Source organism: Triplophysa dalaica, chromosome 18, assembly GCF_015846415.1.
Source record: "Triplophysa dalaica isolate WHDGS20190420 chromosome 18, ASM1584641v1, whole genome shotgun sequence".
In the NCBI taxonomy this organism is placed as follows: domain Eukaryota; kingdom Metazoa; phylum Chordata; class Actinopteri; order Cypriniformes; family Nemacheilidae; genus Triplophysa; species Triplophysa dalaica.
This window is the reverse complement of record NC_079559.1, coordinates 9,526,574-9,549,957: the sequence shown is the minus strand read 5'-3', so window position 1 is coordinate 9,549,957 and position 23,384 is coordinate 9,526,574. Positions and strand designations below refer to the sequence as shown.

At 36.9% G+C, this 23,384-nt stretch overlaps 2 protein-coding genes across 3 annotated transcripts; both read right to left on the bottom strand.

Annotated features, from left to right (window-relative positions):
• Positions 1 to 641: 641 nt before the first annotated feature.
• On the bottom strand, positions 642 to 12,645 carry mgll (monoglyceride lipase). Its single transcript, XM_056772657.1, has 8 exons — positions 12,489 to 12,645; positions 11,590 to 11,734; positions 8,994 to 9,100; positions 7,529 to 7,665; positions 5,566 to 5,676; positions 4,367 to 4,456; positions 3,768 to 3,983; positions 642 to 2,421 (listed from the first exon to the last, which is right to left on the bottom strand). The coding sequence occupies exons 2-8, from the start codon at positions 11,712 to 11,714 to the stop codon at positions 2,305 to 2,307; spliced, it is 903 nt and encodes a 300-aa protein (XP_056628635.1). The 5' UTR covers positions 11,715 to 11,734; positions 12,489 to 12,645; the 3' UTR covers positions 642 to 2,304.
• A 727-nt stretch (positions 12,646 to 13,372) lies between these two features.
• slc26a6 (solute carrier family 26 member 6) lies at positions 13,373 to 22,587 on the bottom strand. 2 transcript variants are annotated; one of them, XR_008909510.1, is made up of 19 exons: positions 22,133 to 22,587; positions 21,136 to 21,275; positions 20,615 to 20,725; positions 20,315 to 20,490; positions 20,042 to 20,206; positions 19,068 to 19,220; positions 18,721 to 18,803; positions 18,451 to 18,598; positions 17,802 to 17,915; positions 17,628 to 17,705; positions 17,438 to 17,533; positions 17,069 to 17,175; positions 16,459 to 16,528; positions 15,219 to 15,311; positions 14,805 to 14,951; positions 14,465 to 14,674; positions 14,320 to 14,394; positions 14,047 to 14,162; positions 13,373 to 13,909 (listed from the first exon to the last, which is right to left on the bottom strand). XR_008909510.1 is itself a non-coding variant. In XM_056772630.1 (19 exons), exons 1-19 carry the CDS (start codon positions 22,279 to 22,281, stop codon positions 13,886 to 13,888), a joined length of 2,235 nt encoding a protein of 744 aa, XP_056628608.1. In that variant the 5' UTR covers positions 22,282 to 22,587; the 3' UTR covers positions 13,373 to 13,885. The 2 variants fall into 2 exon arrangements, 1 of the variants encoding a protein (XP_056628608.1); XM_056772630.1 differs by having other exon boundaries at positions 14,320 to 14,374.
• Positions 22,588 to 23,384: the final 797 nt, after the last annotated feature.

Sequence of the window (23,384 nt, the reverse complement as noted above, 5' to 3'; positions counted from 1 at the left end):
ATATAGAGCAGCCGATCTATTCTCGTGCCTCCATTCAGGTCGCAGGTAAAGCCGTTGCCATGGCCACAGAGAACCTACCTTTAAATCCTCCAGTCATCGCTTCTTTTCCTGAGGGTCTCTGTGCGCCCCCTACCGATTGAAACAAGCTCCCTGTGACAGTGGGATTTCCTTTAATTTATGAATTATATGCTGAGGACAGTATCTCTAACTTCAAGCTTAACCCTAAAAAAAGTCATCTGACCATTATCCTAGACCATTTAAGATTAAACCATTCAAACAAAATCTCACGCATTGACCGGTTTATCACATCCTTAATTATTTTTAAACATTAAAAGGATATGCTGCGTTGTGATTTGTTGGGCCTACATAAACTATATAAATGGCATTTACTGGACTACCATCAGGCTGAAGACTGTCAAAAATAGTCAAAGCCTCTTTTACTTGGAGAAACTGGGACAGAGGTGCATCATGGGAAATTAACCCAGAGGAATTAATGTGACACATTAATGTGCTGAGAGAAATCAAGTAAAAATCAAGTATAAACAACTTGAAAATTAAAAAAGTTTAAAATATTTGACAAAACAGAAGGTATTCTCAAATTCAATGTAAAGGGATCAACCATGAAGAATTAAGAATCCAAAAACATTTATAATTTAGACTTTATTTCATAATATTAAACATTCATAAAATAAGTAAAATAATTCAGTTAAATCCGACAGTTATATGAGTCATATTATTGATTTCTATATTCAATATATTACAGCCTTTTAATATTAGGAATTAAAAAACTTTTTTAATATAGTCTGTGCTAGAACAATACAACTGTATAGTGGTTCTTACATGAATCAATCTGCAACAATGCATTATTGAGAAATGTAATTTACTTTGAGAATCCAATCACAGTGCCACTGGCACTTCCACTTAAGGAAGATTTTTAAAACAGTTAGAAAAACAGTCAGTCACAAAAAAATCATTCCTATTAAAGATAAGCTGCTTTGTTCTATAAATGCTTTTCATGTCTTGAACCGGTTATGCATATTTTATACAACCAAACGACATCATATTTGACATCAACATGTTAGATGAGAACCATTTTTTATGTAAGCAAAACTTCTCTCTAAGATTGAACTGTACACGCTGTACATTTATGTGCCGGCCATATCAGTTCTGCACACATATCACAGATAGCAGTGTTATTTCAAAACAGATCTTAAGTACATGGCTCAATGACAATATATAAAAATTCAACAATCATTTTTTGTGTTTCTTATATTAAAAATGTGCCACGGTCAGGAATAGAAAAACCTTTATTGATTCACATTCATTGATAAAAATGCCTCTACAGCTTAGAAGCAAATCTCTATAACAAACCCCCCCTTGTCTGAATCAGAACAGTTCTGAGTGAGGCGCATTAAATGTTTAGATGATGTGAAAAACTGACCTTTTACAACTGAATGTTTATTTAGAGCTACAAACCTCACGAGCACCCTAGCTGATCTCTCTATAACCCTGAGGTCACAAAAGCAATTGTGAACATATCGTCATTTTAACAGTAACCATATTTTTACTAAGTAACATAGTCAACAAAACCAACACTGGTAAGAATAAAGGAATGGGATATTACAGCCCAAGAAAGAATCAGCTTTTAACAATTTTTATATTTATATTTGAATGCTCAAAGAAATGCAACAGTCTCTTTAAAACAGTCAAACCTTAAGAAATTTGTAAACAAACGTTTCGTTCTCTCCTATGTTTCTATATGCTTCTATAGATAGTCTGTTTAATCTCTATGCAGTGTCAAAGAAGCTTGGCAGACATTTTGAATCTTTCCACATATTACCATCTCTTTAGGTTCAATTTGTTTTTCTGCCAATGCAAGGCAATATATATTAGAGTTGGAGTTGCCTTGGTAACTGAGCTCAAAGCAAAACGCAATGTCGCTGTTGTCCAGCAGGGGCAGAACTGCATCTCTAATATGCAGGTGCTGGACATAACAGAGCAAAGGTGAGCTGTGTTCCATTACCGTGGCAACCGGCTTCATCATATCCTTCTTTATAATTGCTACGGTAACATCATGCCCTGCGGTACTAATACCTTAGAAGTGTGGGTTACAGACTTAAAACATTTTTTTACAAAACCTTTACAATGCCATATTAAAGAACATTTGGGTCAAAGTTCACATACCATTGACCTCTTCTCTTAGATTAATCATAATGAGTGTAGTTTTGTTGGCATGTAGTGCAGTCAGACATCCTTTGTCAGTACGAATTAGATATGGGCAATTGTGCATTTTGGGATTGAGAGCTAAAACCCATTAGGGGTAGGGACTCTCTCCAGAATCCATGTGCTCACCTCCTTTAAGACTGATTCAACTGTGTCGGGTAAGTCATGATGTAGTGCATGGAAAGCTCCTTCGTATACCTGTTTATCAGACACAAATACAGATCTGTGGGTTAGCATGTACACTGAGAAAAGTTTGCAAACCTATTTTTAAGTATAGACCCTTTATGTAAGTAAACATTGTGACGCGTTTTCGTGGGCGGAGCTTAGGTGGAGGCAGAAAGACCCGCTTTACAAATGCCAGCAAGTACTAACTGACTAACTGCTAGTTGTACAACAAAGTTAACTTTTTTATCCGCTTAAAAAAGGTTAACGTTTCATGAAAAAGAACTTAAATCAGGTCCTGTTTAGGTGGGGATACATTAGAGGTTTAAAGATACATACGCAAACTATTATCCATACCAACAAAAGACAATAAATTAGTAAGTGATACAATGTGTGCGCTTTGATGATCGTTTCTTTGATGTCCGCTAGTTTTATTGTGTTAATCTACAACTGTTGTCGTTTTTCTGGTGATGCCAGCTGGTTTGTGTTAGCCCCTATTCGTATCTTGTGTCTAAAACTGTGCGGAAACTGCGGTTGTTTACCCTGACATCACGCACCACCTTATATGCAAGGTCATATACCATTTCCGAGTCCAAACGGATAAGTAAGAAGCTATAAGAAAAAAACAAAAAATACTAATATACGCTCATGACAAGCTGTGAAATTTTTAGAAGACCATGATCCTAATCTCTATCTTCTTAACCAAATCCCAAATGGCCAGTCAGTGATTTATTTTTCATAATTTATTCAAATATTGATGTCGCAGAATCCGTAAGGCTGTACAGTGTATACTGTGAGTTAATAAATCCTCTGCTCAAATATGGAATTTGATTAAACAGTGCTCATTAACATTGTTTAAGCTGTAGCCCTGCTTGAAATGAATAGATGCTTGGTCCCGGAAACTGTATTCCTTATGTCACCACTTAACAATCGAATATCCATCATGATGTGCGCAGCAAACCGTATGCACGTTGCGACCGCATCGCTCCCTATTCAAGCACGGCTGCCACGTGTCTATATTTAAAATAATGAACTTTCTCCTATAGATTCTGACACTCAAAAACACAGCATGATGATATTTTAGACTTCTTATGTAGCCGACTTAGTGCTGATTTGTGTTGGCCGCCTCCAGTTTTCCCCTTGTTTGCCTCAAGCTAATGCCGTGATGTAATCGTGACATTGGCTCAAAAGGGGTCTATTATTTTATTGAATACAAAATGTAAAAAAATTGTCCATTTTGAACGAAGTACAAAAGAATACTCAAAGTGGTAAAATGACCCTGAAATTAAGCAAGCGTGTAAATGAGAATTTAATGATATACGTAGGCGCTGTACATATTATCATTTATCAGGGGCAAATTTCTGTGAGTGTGCATGATTCACCTTAATTTTTTTATCTGTGGTCTTGGCCTCATTATACATTAGATGAGACCCTCTGATGTCACAAAGCTTGTCAGCATCGCCATGCAGAATAAAGAAGGGCCATGTGATGTTGGACAGTTCTTTCTCAATGCGAGCGGCAGCATTCATCAACTGTATTCCAAGTGAGACACGCAGCCCTCCGTGATGATTTAGTTCATCTGTGTCATATGCCTCCACCTACAGAACAGAACAGGAAAAAGTACTAAGATTGGGTGTTCACATAATTTTCAAGATTATAGTTCAAGGTAATAGCTTCTTGGTTTTCACAAACATTATAAATGGTTAAAAAGGAATTTTAAAATGATATCAGACTGTATGAGAGGCACGTGTGTTTTTGTGAAAATAACAAATTTAATCATCATTAGTTATCATACTGCATGCTTAACTTTGAAAGAGTAGGTTTACAGTGTAAATACTCTTTAATCAGTACACATTACAAACATCTCTAGTGAATTATCTACTTAACCATATAAAAACATACTCTCAGTGAGAAATATGCTTTACATGCACACACACATACATGGCATATTTCTACAGAAGACCTTTTGCACAAATTCTACCTGCTTAGGATCCCGTGAAATCCATCTTGCGTCAATAGTGCCGAGAGAAAGCTTGGGAGCTAATCGGTTTAAAACTTTAGCCATAAAAACCTGCAAACATTCCAACAACAATCATTTTAAATTTGCAACAGAGAACCAAACACCTAAAAGCATTAGTGACAATGGATGTAACAATATCAAAATCTCACGTGTAATGGCTGCCGTATAATATTAAATGCGATATTTAAAAAGACAAATGAAGTCTTGGAAAAAGTGCCATAAGTGTTTAATAAACCATTATTGATATATTGCAATAATGTATACAATTAACAATTTCATATCCTGTCCACTTTTATTTATCCTTTAATCTTAACTGTTGCTTCGAGGTATACTATGACGAGACAGATCAAATGACAAAAAACTGCATCAGCTGGAGCTTGACAGAGGTAATATCTATTATACTGTATAACATTCTCTATGTTAAACGCCTGGAAGACCTAACATTTCATACAATCGCGTGTCCACGAACAAATTGAGACAATTTTGCTATTGCGATACCATGAAATTGATAATATTGTTACATCCCTATTAATGACATAACAACCTTTTTTATAATAACAACTGATGAACAGCAACTGTTCACATCATATGCTGAGGGTCTAGACTGAAGGGTAGATGTTCTAAAAACTAAAGATTTCTAAAAATTAAACTTGATTTCTCAAAAGCAATGTTTTCATTAACTAACCACAAAAAATGTACAGATAACATTCACATAATTTTCAAGATTATAGTTCAAGATGTCCTTTCACATCTTTATATTCGCATAACATACAGTAGCCCCAAAATGTATTTGGACAAATAAGCCGCTCCTAAAATGTAGCCCAAGAAAAATGGCCAAGCAAGACATCTTTCAAGAACAAGTTTGTTAGTTTTGACATGTAAACACAGCTTGAATGGCTGAATACATTTGACACATTTCAGAAAACACAGGCTTGAATAAAACTCAAGACAGCAGCTGTGATGGAGAGGACTGCTGGTGTTTTTTCGACAGCTGAAATTTTAAAGCTATTGTTAATTGAATGGGTTAAACAGCAGGGGGCAGCAGATCTAGCTGAGAGCTTCAACTTCTTCAGTCGAGAGCTCTTAGAAAGCTTTTGGAAACCAACAACAGGAAAGAAAGTCACTGGATTGTGTTTAGTGGTAAGTGTAAGTCTTTTTACCTTGAAGGGTGTAGCAGACTCTGCATTCATTTGAACCAGGGGGGCTATAAGAACCACACCTGCAAAGTCCTGTGGTCTTTCACAAACAGTCAGAATAGAAATGGCCCCTCCCTGTGATTACAAAAATATAAACAGGTTAACAGTGAGGTACGCACGTCATAGACCCCTAATACAATATCTAAATGTATTTATAGAATAAAATGAAAAACTAGCATGGATTCATAATAAAATATGCAATTTGGAATTTATTTTCCCTACTATCATTTTAATGACACACATAACCGCAAGGGTAAATTTGGGGAAGCATTTTCTGCTCTGTTCCCATGGTGTTTTTCTATTCTACTAAGAAACTCTTTATGAATATTCATGAGCAAAGACTCGGATTCAACAGAGGTGGAGAGATTAAAGGACAGTTCCCACCACATTTCTAAAAGATTCCAAATAAAGGGCCGTTTTAGGGTAAACACATCACATTTAATCTGGATATACAAAGACAATCACACACGCAGTCTAGAGACACAGTACCAAATACATAAAAACACAAAAAGGTTCAAAAAGAGGTGTATTGCTTTGCTTTCATAAGGCAACTGCTTTTTTATTTCAATTTTTGCCTGGGAGTAACTAAGAGAAAAGCTTCAGACACACATTTTTCATTTTAGGCTTTCCTTTCAAGTGTCAATTCATTACAGGGAGCATTTAAGGTAAGTGGCCGAAATACACAAGTCTGTCATCTAAAATACACACGCATCTGTTCTATAGGGACCGCAGACGGCAATGTTATGGTAACTTTCTGAAGACCTATGACTGGGATTATATAAACAGCCTGACATTACATAAGAAACTAGTTCAGACAGACAAAGAGAGAGACAGAGAGAGAGAGAGAGAGAGACAGACAGAATTCGGAAAGATATCTCATTTAGAAAGACACTCTAGTGCTTGAAAAGACTAGGTTCTTTGAATTTTCCCTGGACATACATTTCTGCATACATTTATACCATATAACTATTTTAGGAACATCATGGTTTTATGAACATCTTTTTCGCTATGTAAGTATGCATCTTGCCTGTTTTATTAATAGCTCTCGAGTAAAAAGTGAATAGCTTCCATCTGTCAATTTGTTTATATTCAGTCGCGCACACACACTTAACATTGGATACGAACAAGTTTTCTAGGGGGCTCCACCCTATGATTCACTGACAGATTAAAACAACATGGAAAAAACTCATCCATTTTATCAACAATTTTGGTTGGGTTTGAATACTATTAGAATGAAAGTCCAAGCAATTGACTTGTGCTTTAAACATTACAACTTCCTCTTGAGGTGTCGTTTTCTCAGAAAGAATATGAATATTAATATAGGAAACATGTTAATGTTATATAGATGACATGTCCACATATCAATATTTTTTTAATACTAACGAAGAGAGAACAAAACAGACAGGAGCGGCAAACAAAATGTTCCAAAACATAGAAATATAAGTCAACTTGTCAACAAAAAAACAAGAACTACTTGAGCAAATTTTATATACAGTATCTTTCTTCAGTTATTATTTGATTCATTTCAGTTTAATGTCGTTGTTTTCAGTTAAGTTTCAACAGCTATTACATTGCAAATGTTAAAATACAACACTGAAACTCAAACCGAAAGGGAGAGAGTGACCTGATCTCACAGGAATTTGTAACTATTTTACGAGGTGGCTTATTTGTATGAATTCCTACATTGTGAATCGTACAAAAACTTATGGTTACTAGAAAAAAGCAAAATATTACCACCCCTAACATCTGTGAGAAGGCAAATCGTACTAAAATGTACGAATTTGATTTTTTCCAGAATATACGAATTCATACGAATTAGCCAAAATGAGCGACATCGTAAAATAGTTTTGTTTTTGCTGTGAGATTGTGTTGTGTCATCTCTTTGCTTATGGAAAAAAGTGAGGGCACGGATTAAAATGTATCATACCATTGAGTGGCCAATGATGAAGACTGGCAGGTTGGGGTACTGCCCCTTCATGATGTCAATGTGCTGAAGGGAATCTCTGATGTAGGTCTGGAAGTTATTAATATTCATTCTTTCACCTTCACTCTGACCATGACCAACTGTGAGAGAGACAAAGAGAGAAAAACACTAAGAACAAATATTTCCCATCGTCCAAGACTCTGCAATTCTGCTTTACACAAAAAAGAGAACCCCTAAAAAGGCCTGCCACTCACAGCACCATGCCAGCACCCTACAAACAAGAGCTCACGAAATTTGAGGAAACAAGTGACATGAATTTAATCAAGTAATTAGCACAAACTGAATGAAGGAACAAACAAAGAGTTTGGTTCCAAAAATGAGATAACTCTGTTTAAAAAAAATCTAAAATCATGTTTTTATTATGCTATCATGTTTTAATTGTGTGTTATTGTGTTAGTCAGCTGTACTTTTTTAAGTTATTATGGCTTAAATCAAAACAAACAATTTGATTGATAGTAATTGGAATGCACAATAAAAACAACATGATTTATCTCATTTTGGAACCAAACTCTTCAAACAAATCGTTGCTGTCAGACTGAACGCCTCAATTTCCAAAACTGTCACTTTTCAGGAAATGAAAAAACACTCTATGCTGTCAAAGATGACAAGCTCTTTCCAATGACTGTTTTTACACACCTTTATTAACCTTATTTACACATCCACTACATTAGGTCGAATTAAAAACTTTCTAAAACCCAACATAATTTTAAGAGAGAGAGAGATAGAGAGAGAGAAAGAGAGAGAGAGAGAGAGAGAGGAAGAGAGAGAGAGGAAGAGACAGAGAGAGAGAAACTGGCTGTGTAATGGTTTCTGTTTGATGTATTTCAGAAGAGCCAATTACTCACAGTAAGACTCCAGACAGTCAAATCACACAACCCCAGCTGCTAATCACAAGACAGATTGGTGTTTCTCTGTATGAATCATTAGTTACCATGGCACTGCCACAAAAATGTCTTTACGATTCTGTACACATAGCACTTGCTTTCTTCTACATTCGTAATGCTACATTTTCTGTAAGTTCATTCCCTTCTTCAAGTGTTCCAGGGAGCCCTCACAGATGAAGAGCGCTTATATAGGCTAGGGTTGCTCGATTGCTCGGAAATAATCAAAACCGTCAATTTTGGCCTTCAACAATTACAAAAACACATTACATTTTGTAATTGTTGAAGGCCAAAATCGACGATTTTGATTATTTTCGATTAATTGCACAGCCCTAATATTGGCTATAGCACCCATATATAAAACATAAATAAACATTCGTTTTCATTGATTGGGTTTTCGATACCAAACTTGATGGTGCAACATTTAAGCCCAAAAACCCCTCAACCCCCCCTGGCTCATGGTAATCAAGGGCCCCAGCGCACTGGCCATTGGTCCAGTCGGTAATCCATCCCTGCTTGTCACTCACCGTGGTCGTGGGAGAACACCAGCATGCCATGTTGGGTGAGACTGTGAGCAATGTCGGCATATCCCCCACAATGTTCTCCTAATCCATGAGCAACAAACACCAGCGCCCTGATACAGAGAAGCATTCATGTTATTCACAAATACACCAATAAATTCTAACACACTAATACCAGACATGTTACACTCTTTAGTAGCATACAAACTGAAATCCAGAGACAGAAAAGGAAACAGAAAGAGAATTCGGTTTCATTGGGTCCAAACTTGTGCCAATTTGGTGACCTTCATGCAGCCCTCTATCAGTGACAAAAAGGCTCTTTGTAAATGTATAAAGGGTGCACATAGTCAGGAACTGACAGTGTGTATAATCCTTCGAAGGGATAGTTCACTTTTCAACTCAAGAATGTTTTCGACGCTTTCCATACAATGAAAGTGAAATGAAACTCAACATCTCGTTTTGAGGGATGCATAAGAAAGAAAGTCATATGACTTTTGAAATGTGGGAAATTATTCTCTCCCTCTCTCTTACACAGACTAAATGTATTACCAGAACTCAATCGACCTGTTAATGGTAACAAGATGTGAGTGAATTTAAATGTATGTGTGGTTACGATCAAACAGCTTTAGTCTTTGAACTCTGGGAATGGAGGGGGCAAAGCAGACAGAGACTACTCTGCATGTTTGCTGGCGTGTTTTCGGTATTCCAGAATTTATCTAAGAAATGAAAGTACAGAGCTAAGTATCAAGGACGGAGCAGAGATACATAGAAAATGTAATATTGTGTGTCTCGGAGTATGTGTTTTGTTTGACATTGAACAGCCAGCTATATAAATATCCATTTAAATGTCATAAAACACACGGACCAGTATGACCTAACTTAGTCAACAAGACTGTGTATGGGTGCGTGCCACTTTTAATGGGTTCAACACCCAAATCATCTATTGAGCGATCTGTCAATCATTACAGGGGTCATACAATGAGCTACTGTGGTCTTTTCAACTTTCACCCACTTCCTGTCTCGCTGGCCAGTTAATATGACAGCATCAGTAATGGACATGCATGTTTCATGGACTGTAAACAGACAGCGTGAGATAATGTCTGTGCTACTGTATGAGCAGAACAGATCTGTTCTATATTTATATAAACTGGTAAATATGCTGACCAAAATATCTATTTTTAGCTTGTCATACCATTCCTTTTTTCTCGAAGTTCAACTTCCAGTAGATAACTTCGCTATGTTCATATTTACTTTCAAAGGTTGGTTTGGCACTGAAGTCCCCTGACAGGATTGTATGTTCAGTTAAAGACTGTATAAAATGTTTTTTAATATTGGAGATATTATTCTCTATATACTAAACTGTTTTTCAATACGAAATTTCCATGCACTGCAGTCATAAGATGAGTTTGGATGGCCTGCTTTTTTCCTCATTCAAACCGAGTTTAAACTTGTTCATCCTGTTTTTAACAACCAGTTATAAACGACCAGTAAACATCACCACATAACTTGAAACACAGGCTAAAAATATCAACAAAAACAGACTGACATAGTGATTGAAGAATCCTTCTGGCGTTTCTTCATCATGAGTTTCACATCTCTGCTGTGTGCACATGAGCATGTCTCCGCACTGCATTAGCCGTCGAGTTAGCTGCCCTGAATCTTTCCGATTCTGTCACATGGGAGATGTTAGATCTAACTGATGCCAAACCAAAAATAACTGTGGTTTGAGCGGCGGACTGCACTGTCTGTGGTTTCCTTCTTCATTCTTGAACTCTTATACAGTACACAGGTCTCCATATACTCATCTCATACTTAAATGCACACAAACACTTCAAATCAAATTAGTCTCAGAGGTGGTAACTATGGTAACGGCACGCTCCCATGGGCCAGGCTACGGCCACTTCAGGGTGAATAGCAGAGTAGAGACAGTAGAGATGCAGTCTTCATAAACGTACATTCAAACGTATATACACGCTCATGTCTGAGTGAGTGTATCCCTGTGTAGCTGTGCGTGGCAAGCAGAAAACCACATGATCCAAAAGATGACCTATATCCATTTCACACAAACATGTCAAATATATGATGGAATATTAGAGCAGACGTGTACTGTGAGAATGTGTGTGCATATTGTGGTTGTATGGAGAATCCAGAGCACATTCAACACAAAGATTTTGACTGTGCCTCGTTCTCATTTACTCGCTGAGTTTATTCAGGACTAGTGAACAGTTTTGCATGATACTGTAAATCTATTCAGCCGTTTGTACAATATTTTCCATTATGAACATGTCTGTTTCCTTACTGAAGACACTGATTACGTAAGAGTGACGACCGTTTGTAGTCTATCTAAAGAAGGGGAACCTCTACAGCTTATGGTATGTGAAACAACATTGCACGTATTTGTTTTGTAACTAGCCTATGAAATGCTCCTGAAAGTATGTTATAAATAAGCTTCGTTGGAAAATGTTTTTGTTAATGCTTATCGGATCTACGTCCTGCTCTCCCGGAGGGTGTAACAAAAGAACAAACCGCGTTGTCCCAGGAGGCCTGACCCGATGTTTGTGTATCTAATGCGCATACTGCAAATGTCCCGTCTCGCACTTACTTCGGCGGACTGTCGGGCTCCCAGTAACGGCAGAACAGGTGCAGTCCGTCGGCACTGACAATGTGCCGCAGGTCGGTGTAGGGGACACCTTGCGGTGACCGACGGGTTCCCTCGGGTTCCGGCATGTCCCCGCCGAGGCTCGAGTCTGAAATGAAATAACGGAGAGCTGTCAGCAGCTCGCCGCGGTACCAAAAGGACAGAGCGGCGGCTAACAAGCAGGTGGCTATCGCGTGCATTCCGGTAATTTCATTCAGCTAATGCGAGCGGTGTGCATGTTTCAATGACAGACGCTGACGTCAGAGGGACCGGAGAGGAAACACTGAATATCCTGACATTTCCGAGAACAAACACGCACTCGCACGCACGCTTTTTCCGACTGTCGAAAAAAAGACAATTGTTTTCGCGTTGAGCATGTGTCTGAGCGCGCACGGTCCTGCAATGCGTGGCTGTATGTGGCTGACTGACACAGAAGATATGTGGCTGCCAATGCGTGGACCTGCCAATTAATCTAAGCCAAATGTATGTATTTGGGTCGATTGAGAATCAATGACAACATTTACAGATTTATGGACTGTTTGTTACACTGTTAAAGCGATGAGATCTCCATTCAACTGTGACAGGACGCGTTTGATGTTTATATTAGCTCTGAAAGTTTTGTCTTTATGTTATTATTATTTACACAAACAATGAAAATTATACATGCATAGATCCTATGATAAAAAACAAATGTTTTTATATGAAACAATTGTACTACAGTGAACACAAAGCCTAGTTAAAATGTCAGTTCCCGTAATAGGTTCGAGTCTCTGGCAATAACTCTGTAAAAAAAACTGCGCAGATTTTGTTGATATTTAATAAATAGACGGTTAAAGTATGAAAACATCTAGATAGCCACTTACCTGGGAAAGATTCTGCTGGATGAAACTATAATAAAGTCAACTTTCTGAGACTGCGGTCGGGTACTAACTACTGTTACCGGAGCCGGTTGTTCACCGCGATGCGCACTCAGCTGCTGTTTTTACGCACTGAGCTCTACAGATGCTGAATGGGTGGAGAATGAAAGGGGAGCTGGGTGAGAAACCGAAAAGTCGCACACACACACACACACACACTTTCTCTCTTATATTCGTTATACTGTACAGATAACACATCATTGCATGTCAAGTGTAAATGTTTAAACTTGGGTGCGAGACTCGATTTGATACATTTAGTTGGTGTATGGCATACTGATATATCACTTACTGATACAAGAACTTTGAATGTGTGTTAAGCACTCTTTCTGAAATCTTTCTCATGAGAATCAAAAACACTTTTAAAGTATTTTATTCTGATTTATATCACACATTCTCTCTTTGGCCTTAAGCTAAACAGACAGTCGATACTTTGCACGTTCATGTGATTATGTCATAAGGAACAACAATCTAGTTTAGCAAGAATTTTCAACTAGGTCAGACCAGTTTCTATTCTCTGCTTACATGAAAAGGAAAGGCCAGAGAACAAGACCAGCATTTCAAATGTTTTCATCCTGACAGGTCACACCCATAAAATACTCAAGAACACCATGCAATGAGAAAAATAGATTTGTTTTTAATACCAAAAATATTATAAATGAAGGAATAAACATTAAAATAAAAATCTGATCGCTAAAACATAACTAAATTTGATATATTATTAGGATGCTTATTAGCTGATCAGACTAAGCATAAACATTTAAGAGACATTTTTGCATTAAATAGTTAAAGTTTATGTAAGAAATTAACATTAAATCGTCTCGCAGCATGAATAAGAAAAAGAATGTTTATTGAAGTTAAATTCATTCTTAAACACATGCATACAAAGTGGCACACATGAGACACATAACTCTTACTAACATACATATAATGTTTATAGTATGCTATAGTCATGCTTTCCTGTAAAAAAACTTTTAGTAGTCTAAATGTTTTGTAAGAAACAGTTTTACATTCGTGCTTAATCATCCATTTTAAAATCCACACAACATCATATGAAAGGTTTACTACATTTCCATCTCTGAAACTGTAACTATATTTATAACAATTGATTTACATGTTATGTTGCATCTCTGTTGCAGATCTATTTTCATATATTTACTGAAAAACATAGTTTAACAAAACAACGTATTTGATCTATTTTACAGTGAGAAATACTTTAAATGTTTACTATTTGCACAATAAATAACAACCCAGCCTTTTACTGAATTTCTAACGTACGTAATGTCTCTCATTAGTCTGTCATACTCCAGGGTGTCGTGTACAGAAATGTCCTGCTGTGTTTGGATTTAGAAATGTGTTCCCGGCATGGCCTGCATAAGGAAATGTTTTTCATGTTTATTTGCATGTTTTAGAGGACCATACAGCACACATCTAATTAAATTCAACCGATCCTAACACATATGTCTTTGTGTGAGTGAGTAAGTACGTGTGTTAGAAAAGACTGTACCTCCTTATTTCCTTCCTGGCAATAAAGAACAGCGTCATGTACCGATGAGAAGAGAATCGATTTTGTTACTTTTTCATTGAAAAAATCACCTTTCTCCATACTCTCTACAACATCTCCTAAGAGAAGGGAGTAAATGAAAAGACTTGACATTATTACTGCAAATATTGATGACCAACATGTTGGCATTATAGCTTATTTTTCAAGTGGTAATACTAGACATCGTAGGCTAATTTTAACCCAAAAATAGAGGAACATATGACAGAGGTCACTTACTCTGACAGCCGCATAGGTACACCTCCACACCAGCCTCTCCATAATCTTTATAGATCTGCCAAAAAAAACACAGGGCTGTAACACAGTTCAACATGTTAGAAGTTGCTGTACATATAAAAAAGTACATATATCCATGATGCCTTACATTGCGTAGAGTCTTTACGCCCACTGTATCCAGGAAGTTCACTGGGCTCAGATCCAGAATGATGGCCTCTGGGAGGGCGGAGTCAGTGTTTGGGACACACCCCGCCTCCACAGTGAAGACATTTATTTGCTTTTTGACTGACAGCTCATGCGCATTTGACTCTACATCTGAAAAATCAAGCTCATCCTCACTTAACTCCGACTCCGCCCCCTAGTAAAAAAAGGGGAATCATCAAAATAACCCCAATAAGAACATAAGGAAATAAATCCAAAAGGAGAATCGTTAACACAAACCACATGCATTCATACGTACACAGTGTGTCATTAAATGCAGGTGCTACCTGATTTTTATAAGCGTGACCGGCAGTTTCTTTAGCTTTCTTCTTGGCATCCTTCTTTGCTTTCTTCGCTGCTTTCTTTTCCTTACGGAGTCTCTTTGTTTCTAATTTCTTCTTGTGTGAGAGAAGTTTAGCCACGTCAACCCCGGTCTGCACAAAAACACCCTTTGTTATTTATACTCTATGAATATCCACAGTAGGATTGGATTGTGTAAGCACATGTGTTGTATGCAGCTTACTTGGGCTGATCTCATAATGAATGTTTACATGACCTTAGTTGTAGTCTATATGTTTGGAATAACAACCGGTTTAGCTGTAATTGCTGCTTGTGCGATGTCTCGTAAACACTCTTTATTTATGTGTGTGAATTAATGTTTGTGTGCTGTTGGTATTTGTTGCTTTAATGAGCGTGTGGACCTTCTCGTAGAGAGCATCTGTGTACATTTCAGCGTTGGCGAAGTACAATGTTGCAGACGAGCGGAAAATCACTAGGCCAGGAATCTGCTTCACCTACAGGGTAGTTAAAAAGTACAGGGAAATTATACGTGGATTAACATAACAGAATAATTGTCAAATTATTGTTACATTTTTTACATTTAGAGGGCATTCTGTAAAACAATTCCAATGTGTGTGGGTAGGACACTGTACTATGCACCATTGAAGAGATTAAAAGTACTGTTGTATAAAAAATGATAAAATTATATAATTAAAGGATTCTCTCAACAATTTTGCTCAAAGTATCCAAATTCTTAACAAATATAAATGAATCATATTAAATATGATGTGTTGTGACTAAAGCCTTTTAAATGTATTTTTAATCGAATGCTTTCAAGGTGCATGCAATAATTAAAAATTTTACCTGAAAATTCAACAGTCATTAACAAAACAATAAAGTAATTTACTTGAGTACGTAACAATACCATAACAACAAATTTATGACAATTTGTTTAAACATCTATGACACGCTTACAATAATACCAGGCCTGTTGCAACACCTTGATTTGTAATACACGAAACTACACCTCCCACTCAGATTCACCTCGATAACTGTAGGGCGGTATCTGAGGCAAATGTACTTAAGCTATAAGAGGTCCTTCAGATCAAGATCAATTGTTCAACTACATTCTCAAAAAAGAGAATCTGATATAAAGATAATCTTGGATAACACACTTGTTTTGTCTCTTTACCAAAGTTATGTCACATTATAATTAATCAGATTAGATTCATCCTTTACAAAAAAAGGCGGGTGTTGTTGAGAAATGTTGTATGGCATTTCAAAAGCTCAACAGCACAAAAGTTCACTAAAATACCTTCTAGCCCTGTCATAGTGATTTCAATGCGACTCAACAACTCGATAACAACCACAATAAATAACATTTGTGCCTGGTGGCTTTTATAAAACATTGGCAACAGCAATATGATGAGAGATAATGTTTAATAAGCAGTTCTAATTACTTGTACTAATACAAATCTGAATAATCAATTCATCGTTGCTAGGCAACATACTTGATGCATTTCTACAGAATATGCTATGGCAGGTGTGCTTTTATAGTCATTTTACGGCATTAAATTAGGTTCATGTTATCCGAATTAAGGGTCGGAACTGTTTTAGAAATTGTAATGCACATGTGTGTGGTAACGGTGTTGTCATGGTCACCTGGTTGTAGTCCTCAACTGGTTTGTAGATGTCAGTGCCAGGAACTTGGCCAAGGAGAGAGTATTTTGGTCTGTTGAGGAGAAAAACAGGCGTAGAAAAGTATGAAAATAAGGGAGGTACAGATGGAGGGGAATTTTACACAAGCCGCTTAAAAAATGTGTGACGCTGTTAGAACAGGAATTCGATTTTAGACAGAGTTTAGTGTACATGGAAGTTTCTTAAACTCCAAATCATACAAATTTAAGCATGTGAATATTTAGGAAAGTATGCAAATGTATCTGGTTGTAAGTTTACGTAGGGTTTAGGTTATGAAAGGTATGGGGTTCAGTTAGTTAAGGGAGTGTGATGTATTTATCCCTGGTAATATTGAGATACCAGTCTTCACCCGATATGCTGAGACCACTACAACCTTCGAGAAAAACTAAAAACATTGTGTTTATGTTGTTCATCTTTCCATAGTTTTATCTCTATTCCTACTAGCAAACATAGCTTTGCAAACAATAGACTATGCTTATTATTGGCTCTTTAGTCAAAATGCTCAAATTTTAAGTCGCTTTGGATTTGGATTAAGTCGCTTTAACATTTTGGGTTTGTGGGGTTTGATACTCACAGCTGCGTTCTGAAGACCACAGTGAGGATGGAAAAGGCGATAGATGCAGCCAGTCCCAGATCAGGGTTAAGTAACAATGTCAAGATCAGAGTCATTACCCACACCACCTGACACACAGAGAAAAAAATCTACTGAGGAATTTCTTCTTGAATCAATATTCTCTCTCTCATACACATACCTGTACCCTCAAATACCATAATATTCTGCATGAAATGATTTATGTAGGGGTGGTTGTGCCTGTGTGAGTATTTTGTAATTTGTTTTAATTTCCTTTCCTTGGTATTATTTCTCGAGTGTATTATTAATGTATTGCATAAGCTTAATTTTCTTGAAACCCTCCAACCCTTTTTCTGTCTCTCATTCTCTCACCATATCTACTTTGTTGGTCTTCCAGAGGGAGCAGATGTCGCCAAACTGCTTCATCATGCCATGCAGATTTACATAAATGATAGCAGCCAGCACTGCCTTAAAGACAACATTATTAGTTACACACAAAAATGAAATACATATATGCACCAACAGGTTAATTCTATGCACGGAGGGTTGAATTCGTATCTACTTTTGGAAGCTCCTCAAAGAGTTCTCCAATCTTCAACAAGATCACCAGAATTACCACAGCAGAGACAGCTCCAGCAACCTAAGAGATGACAGCAAAGAAAAAAACTCTTCAACACTCGAAACATGTCATAAGAAGAAATCAAATGAAATAAGACCAGTTTGAAGATGTTCTCACCTGTGACTTCCCACCTGTGCTGACCTGCACCATGCTACGAGACATCGAGCAGCTGATGGCAAAACACTGAAACATCCCACCGACAGAGTTGGACAGACCCAGAGCTACGAGCTCCTGATGCAGGGAGAGGAAATTCAAAATAACATGTTTTAGACAAAGCATCAAAACAATTGGTTTGGATCAATGGTTCTTGGCAATCTTTAAGGAACAGTTCACCCAAAAAATGAACATTTTGTCATCATTTACACACCCTCATTTTATTAAAAAATTGTGTTGTTCTGCTGAACACATAGAATATATTTGGAAGAATGTTTGTAATGATAAAGGAAAAGGAAAAAATCTACTATAGTAGTCATGGTGCCCCAGAACTGTGTAGTTTCCCACCTTCTTTAAAATATTTTCTTTTGTTTTCATCAGAACAAAAAAAATGTATACAGGTTTGATATAAGTTGAGGGTGAGAAAATGATGACAGAATTTTTATTTTAAGGTTGGGGGAACTATTCCAGCTCTGACAACCTGGCCTTTGGAGTTTACAATTCTGGCAGGAACATTGTGGTTTAAATGGTTGTACGATTAAAATGTATAGAAAAATGGCAATGTCAATTAAAAATGAAATACCATGTCTTCACATTTGTTGCTTTTTATTACCTGGTTACTGTCGACTTTGTAGGCATATTTAAGAGCGAAAATTCTACCAAGAGAAATGGCAATGCCATATCCAACAACAGCCAGAGCAAAAGCATCACCAATCATTGAACCCAGCAGGGAAAAAGCAGGCAGCACAGGGCCCTGCAGCCTGGACGGTGAATAGGAAAGAGATAAGTGTAATTCTGAGTTCTTGTTAATGTGTATTTAACACATTGTATTATAAGTGTGTGATGTTCTGCAGTTGAATGTGTGTTTCACAGTTAAACTCACCCTGATGGAATTTCTCCAACTACTTCCACTTTGTATTTGGTTTTTAGATCGATCTGCCAAGACGCCACAGTAGCTATAATAATCTGGACATGAACATACATTTCTTATTTTATTTGGCACATGCTATCATTTCATTCAAAAATTATGAAGGTTGTTGTGCAGGTGTGTATTCCTTAAATTAAGATGAGAGATTCTCAAAATAGAAATGGCATGGCACTCAATTAGTTTTAGTAAAATATTATATATATTATTTTTTAACCAGGTTAAAATGTTACATGGAGCAATTTGTGTGTGTGTGTTTGTGTGTGTGTGAGAGAGAGACAGTTTAAGTGTGTGAAGTAACTCACAGCGATTAGCTCAACAGGAATAGGAATAGGAATTTTCTTTGCTGCCAAGGCGCTAAGTTCCTTGGCAATGACCAAACCAACGATGGATACAATACTAACTACCAGGGTACCAATGTTAGTTTCTCCAAGCAATGAACAAATCTTTAAAATCGTCTGTGGGAAGAAAATATTAAAGTCAAATTTAAGAGAGAAAGAAAACATATTCTCCACCACAAGGCAGAGGTGTAAAGACCTGAAAACCACACTTGAGTAAAAGTAAAGATACCTTGCAGAATAAGAGTAAAATTACACCAAAATCAAGCTACAAGTCACCAATTCCAAAAAGTCTTACAGTATCTGATTTTAACAGAGTATTTTACTCATACTGAATTTGGGCTCAAAGAAGCACAAGTCCTGAACACTAGAAACAAAAAAATGTTGATTCAGGAGAAGATAATTTATTTTCTGAAATCATAATATAATGGAACATCTCAAAAAGCCACATTGACAAGTTTCATTAAATGAGGGCAAAATCCATAAGATTATAGAATCCTTCAACACCCTTTAAATGGCAATATTGCTTCTTCTGTAGCAGAAATAAACTCCTGCAAAAAAGTTTATTGCCATGCAAAACGTAATGTGTAATTGCATTAGTCATTACAAATGCAGTGAAGTAAAATTGCAAATATCATTGATACTCAGTTAAACTACAAAGTAGCCAAAAAGATACTTAAGTACAGTAATTACATTGACACCTATACTTTACACCATTGCCACTAGGGGACACTAACACAAATTGCACACAAGAAGAGGAAACAGATTGTACTGTATTGTTTATGGGATTAAGGTTTGGCTGGTAAAAGCTTGAAATGCACACATTTGGCTTGGATGACACAGCACAAGAGAAAGTGCACAAATTGATTTTCTTTTACAAATCAAGCAAAATGCATTTAAATGCACAGCATGTGGTTGTGTGTATGTGTGTTCATACTCACATATATAAGAGACAGTGGTCCACTGTACCGATCTGGATTGATTCCAAAAGAGTATTTAAGCTGGGAGACGATAACATGGATGGCGGCCGCTGTTGTGTAAGCTCTCACCAGTGGCTCTGACAGGTACGTCACCACGAAACCAAACCGAACCAGACCCAGGAGCAACTATACATATACACAAACACACAAGCCAAAAAAACTCACGACCTTCAGTACACACATACACATCATCAAAACCATTTACAGTACTACATGAAGTTTATAAGAACTTACCTGAAAAATGCCCGATAAGAAAGTTACAGTGGCTGCGATCTTCACCCTCTGCGCATCACGACTGAACGTGTCTATGATGGTGCTGTTGGTGTCGTTACCCGGCAACATAAAGTCTGAGTCTGGAGCCATACGCTCGGTCACGCTTCCAATCATTACACTCATTACTGCATACGTACCTATAGACACACAGAGATGGAATAGAATGTGTGAGTCACTTTATGGGGCCTGATGTCTAGAAGAACTACAGAAATTAATTCCGGCACCATTAAATAAAATAAGCATTTCTCTGCAAGAACTCACCCACAGAGATGTGTTTGGATGTCCCAAATATGAAGTAGATGAGAATGGGGTAGAAAGAAGAATAAAGACCAAACACGGGAGGAACTGCAGCCAGTAAAGCATATGCCATACCTGCACACACAGACACACACACATTGCATTTTCATGCAATAATGAAATTTCTTTTGATCATGTGAAAACCAAAACCAATAATCTAAATGTTGCTAAGCTACATTAAAATACATTAACGCAGAGGTATGCTGTATACTATATAAAATGTGTTTTGTTAATATATGAATCTCTATTTTTATTTACATTACATTTACATACTTTATCTAAAGCGACTTACATTGCATTGTATTATACATTTTTGTTTTCTGTCTATGCGCAGTCCCATGGGATCAAACCCATGACCTTGGCATTGCTAGTGCCATGCTCTAACCACTGAGGCACAAGCAATCTGAACCAATGAGTCCTTGATTTTTATATATTTCACACAAATGTCTGTAGGTGTGTATCTGATAATATAGATGTGTTAAAACCTTGTGGCAGGTGCATGATTCCCACACTGATTCCTGATATCAGATCTCCTACAATGTTTTCTCTGAGTGGGTATTGCGGCAGCCATGACAGGAGTGGAACGACAGAGAAGAAACAGCTCTTAAACTTTGGGCCTGTACACCTGATACAAAAGGGTGGAGAGAGAGAGAGAGAGAGAGAGAGAATAAAGTCCTTAATAAAAACAGACCTTTTGGAACCACTATATCAGAAAACAGATACTCCACCTAAAGTACTACAACAGCGCTGATTTGTGATAACTGTCTTATAATTTATTAACACAGTGGAGTTCAGGAGTCTACATTGCATCTTAATCTTTGGAAGTTAACAGAAAAGTTTAGGATTGTAAAAAAGAAATTAAATTAATCGTTCACCCCCAAACGATCTGTCATCATTTACTTCCCTTTATGTCATCTCACACTGATTTGATTTTCTTTCTTCCACAGAACACAAAAGAAGATATTTGGAAGAATTTTTCAACCGGCAGCCCTTCACGTGCATTGGTATGTGTCCTTACAATGTAAGTGAATGAGTGTCAATGCTGTTCTGATACCAACCTTCTTCAAAATATCTTCTTTTGTGTTCTGGAGGAGGAAGTCAGTCATACAGGTTTGAAATGACAAGTGGGTGAGTAAATGATGACGGAACTGTCATTTTTGGGTGAATTATTACTTTCAAGATTTTCTAAGAAGAAGAATCAAATGCATGCAAATTCATGACATTAATCATGTTAGCCATGTTAAGAATTCAGATCTTTTTTGCTTCCATTGAATTACAAAAACGTTAATAAATTGATCATGCTGGAATAATATGCACAGAACCAGTTTAAGTGCATACATGTCATTACAAAAAAACCTAAGTGTTAATAAAATCAAAAAGTTAACATTTTTATACTTTAATTTTGAACCCCATTGAATAATGTAAAATACAATCTGACTTTCTGTTCAGTATTTGGTTTCAATAACGGCCACAATGACACACCTGACAGCATCTTTGAATTTTTCCTTCAGTGAAATTTTGAAATCCGACTTCTCGGCTACTTTGTCGACACCGAGTTCATCCAGAACATCTCTCTGTACATGATACTTCACTCTTCTTCTGAGCTCTACTTCTTGTATCTCTTCATCCATTTTAAATCTTCCCTATAGAGTTCCTTAAAAACCAAACCTCTTCATGCATTCACTGTTGAGTCCAAAAATTGTGTTGTTTCAGAATAATCACTTCCTCACAATAAAATGCAATCCATGTGATGACTGCTCGCAGAATGCAGATAGATTCACACAGGGCGGGAAAAGCATTTAAGTCTGGCTTGTGCTCAATGTAGGAGTGTTGAATTCAATGTAGGAGTCCCACAGGCTTGCTGATGGTGTTGGAGGTTTAAGACACCAGTGCACTGATTTACGTTCCTCTTCTATCACAGGTTGTTAATGTGTACACATGTGCCCTGTCTGATACGCATCTAATCCATTCACACATTCACTGATAATTCTCATGTCTTCACATGGGGAGCAAAGTCCTGGAGGGGGGGGTTCCACAGAGATGATGATGGGCACTTGTATAGTAGTTGGCGGTCATCTTATCTTGGTTTGATTAGATAGGAAACTTCATGTTGCATGTTTTTTGCATGTTGGCTGTGTGGGTAAGTTTACTCTCAAGTATTAATTATGTATAAAATAACATTTAATTCATAAAAAATCTTTCAGGGATTCTCTCAATTTGAAAATGTATTTAAAAATAAAGTAAAAAAATGCAAAAGGTTTTCATTGTGGATTCATGGCTAATATACTATAATTATAATTAACTATATGTAAAATATAGGAATATGATATACATAAAGTAAATGTTTGTATATTTTTCGTAGCAACAATCAGAACAGCTACATGAAGCTATATTAAATATTAATAAAACCTCTCCCCAATTCCAGACTGGAGAACAAAGTCTCTTGTAATGATCACTTACAGATCATGTCTCTGGGACTTCAAACAAGAACATATCAGCAATGCACTTGCGTGAACTCAACAAATGGGAATTCAGATGTCGATTTAACTGCACTAAACTACGCTTTAATAAACCTAGTCACAAAGACAGAGCAAAACAGCTGACATCATTACCATTATTTAAAATAATGGTTACATGTGAATTGTGGGTGTTGTGACAAGGTTAGATGTATGTAATAAAAATGTTACAACGCTAGAATCTGACCTAGTCATGTTCAAAGCAGTTGCAAACTATC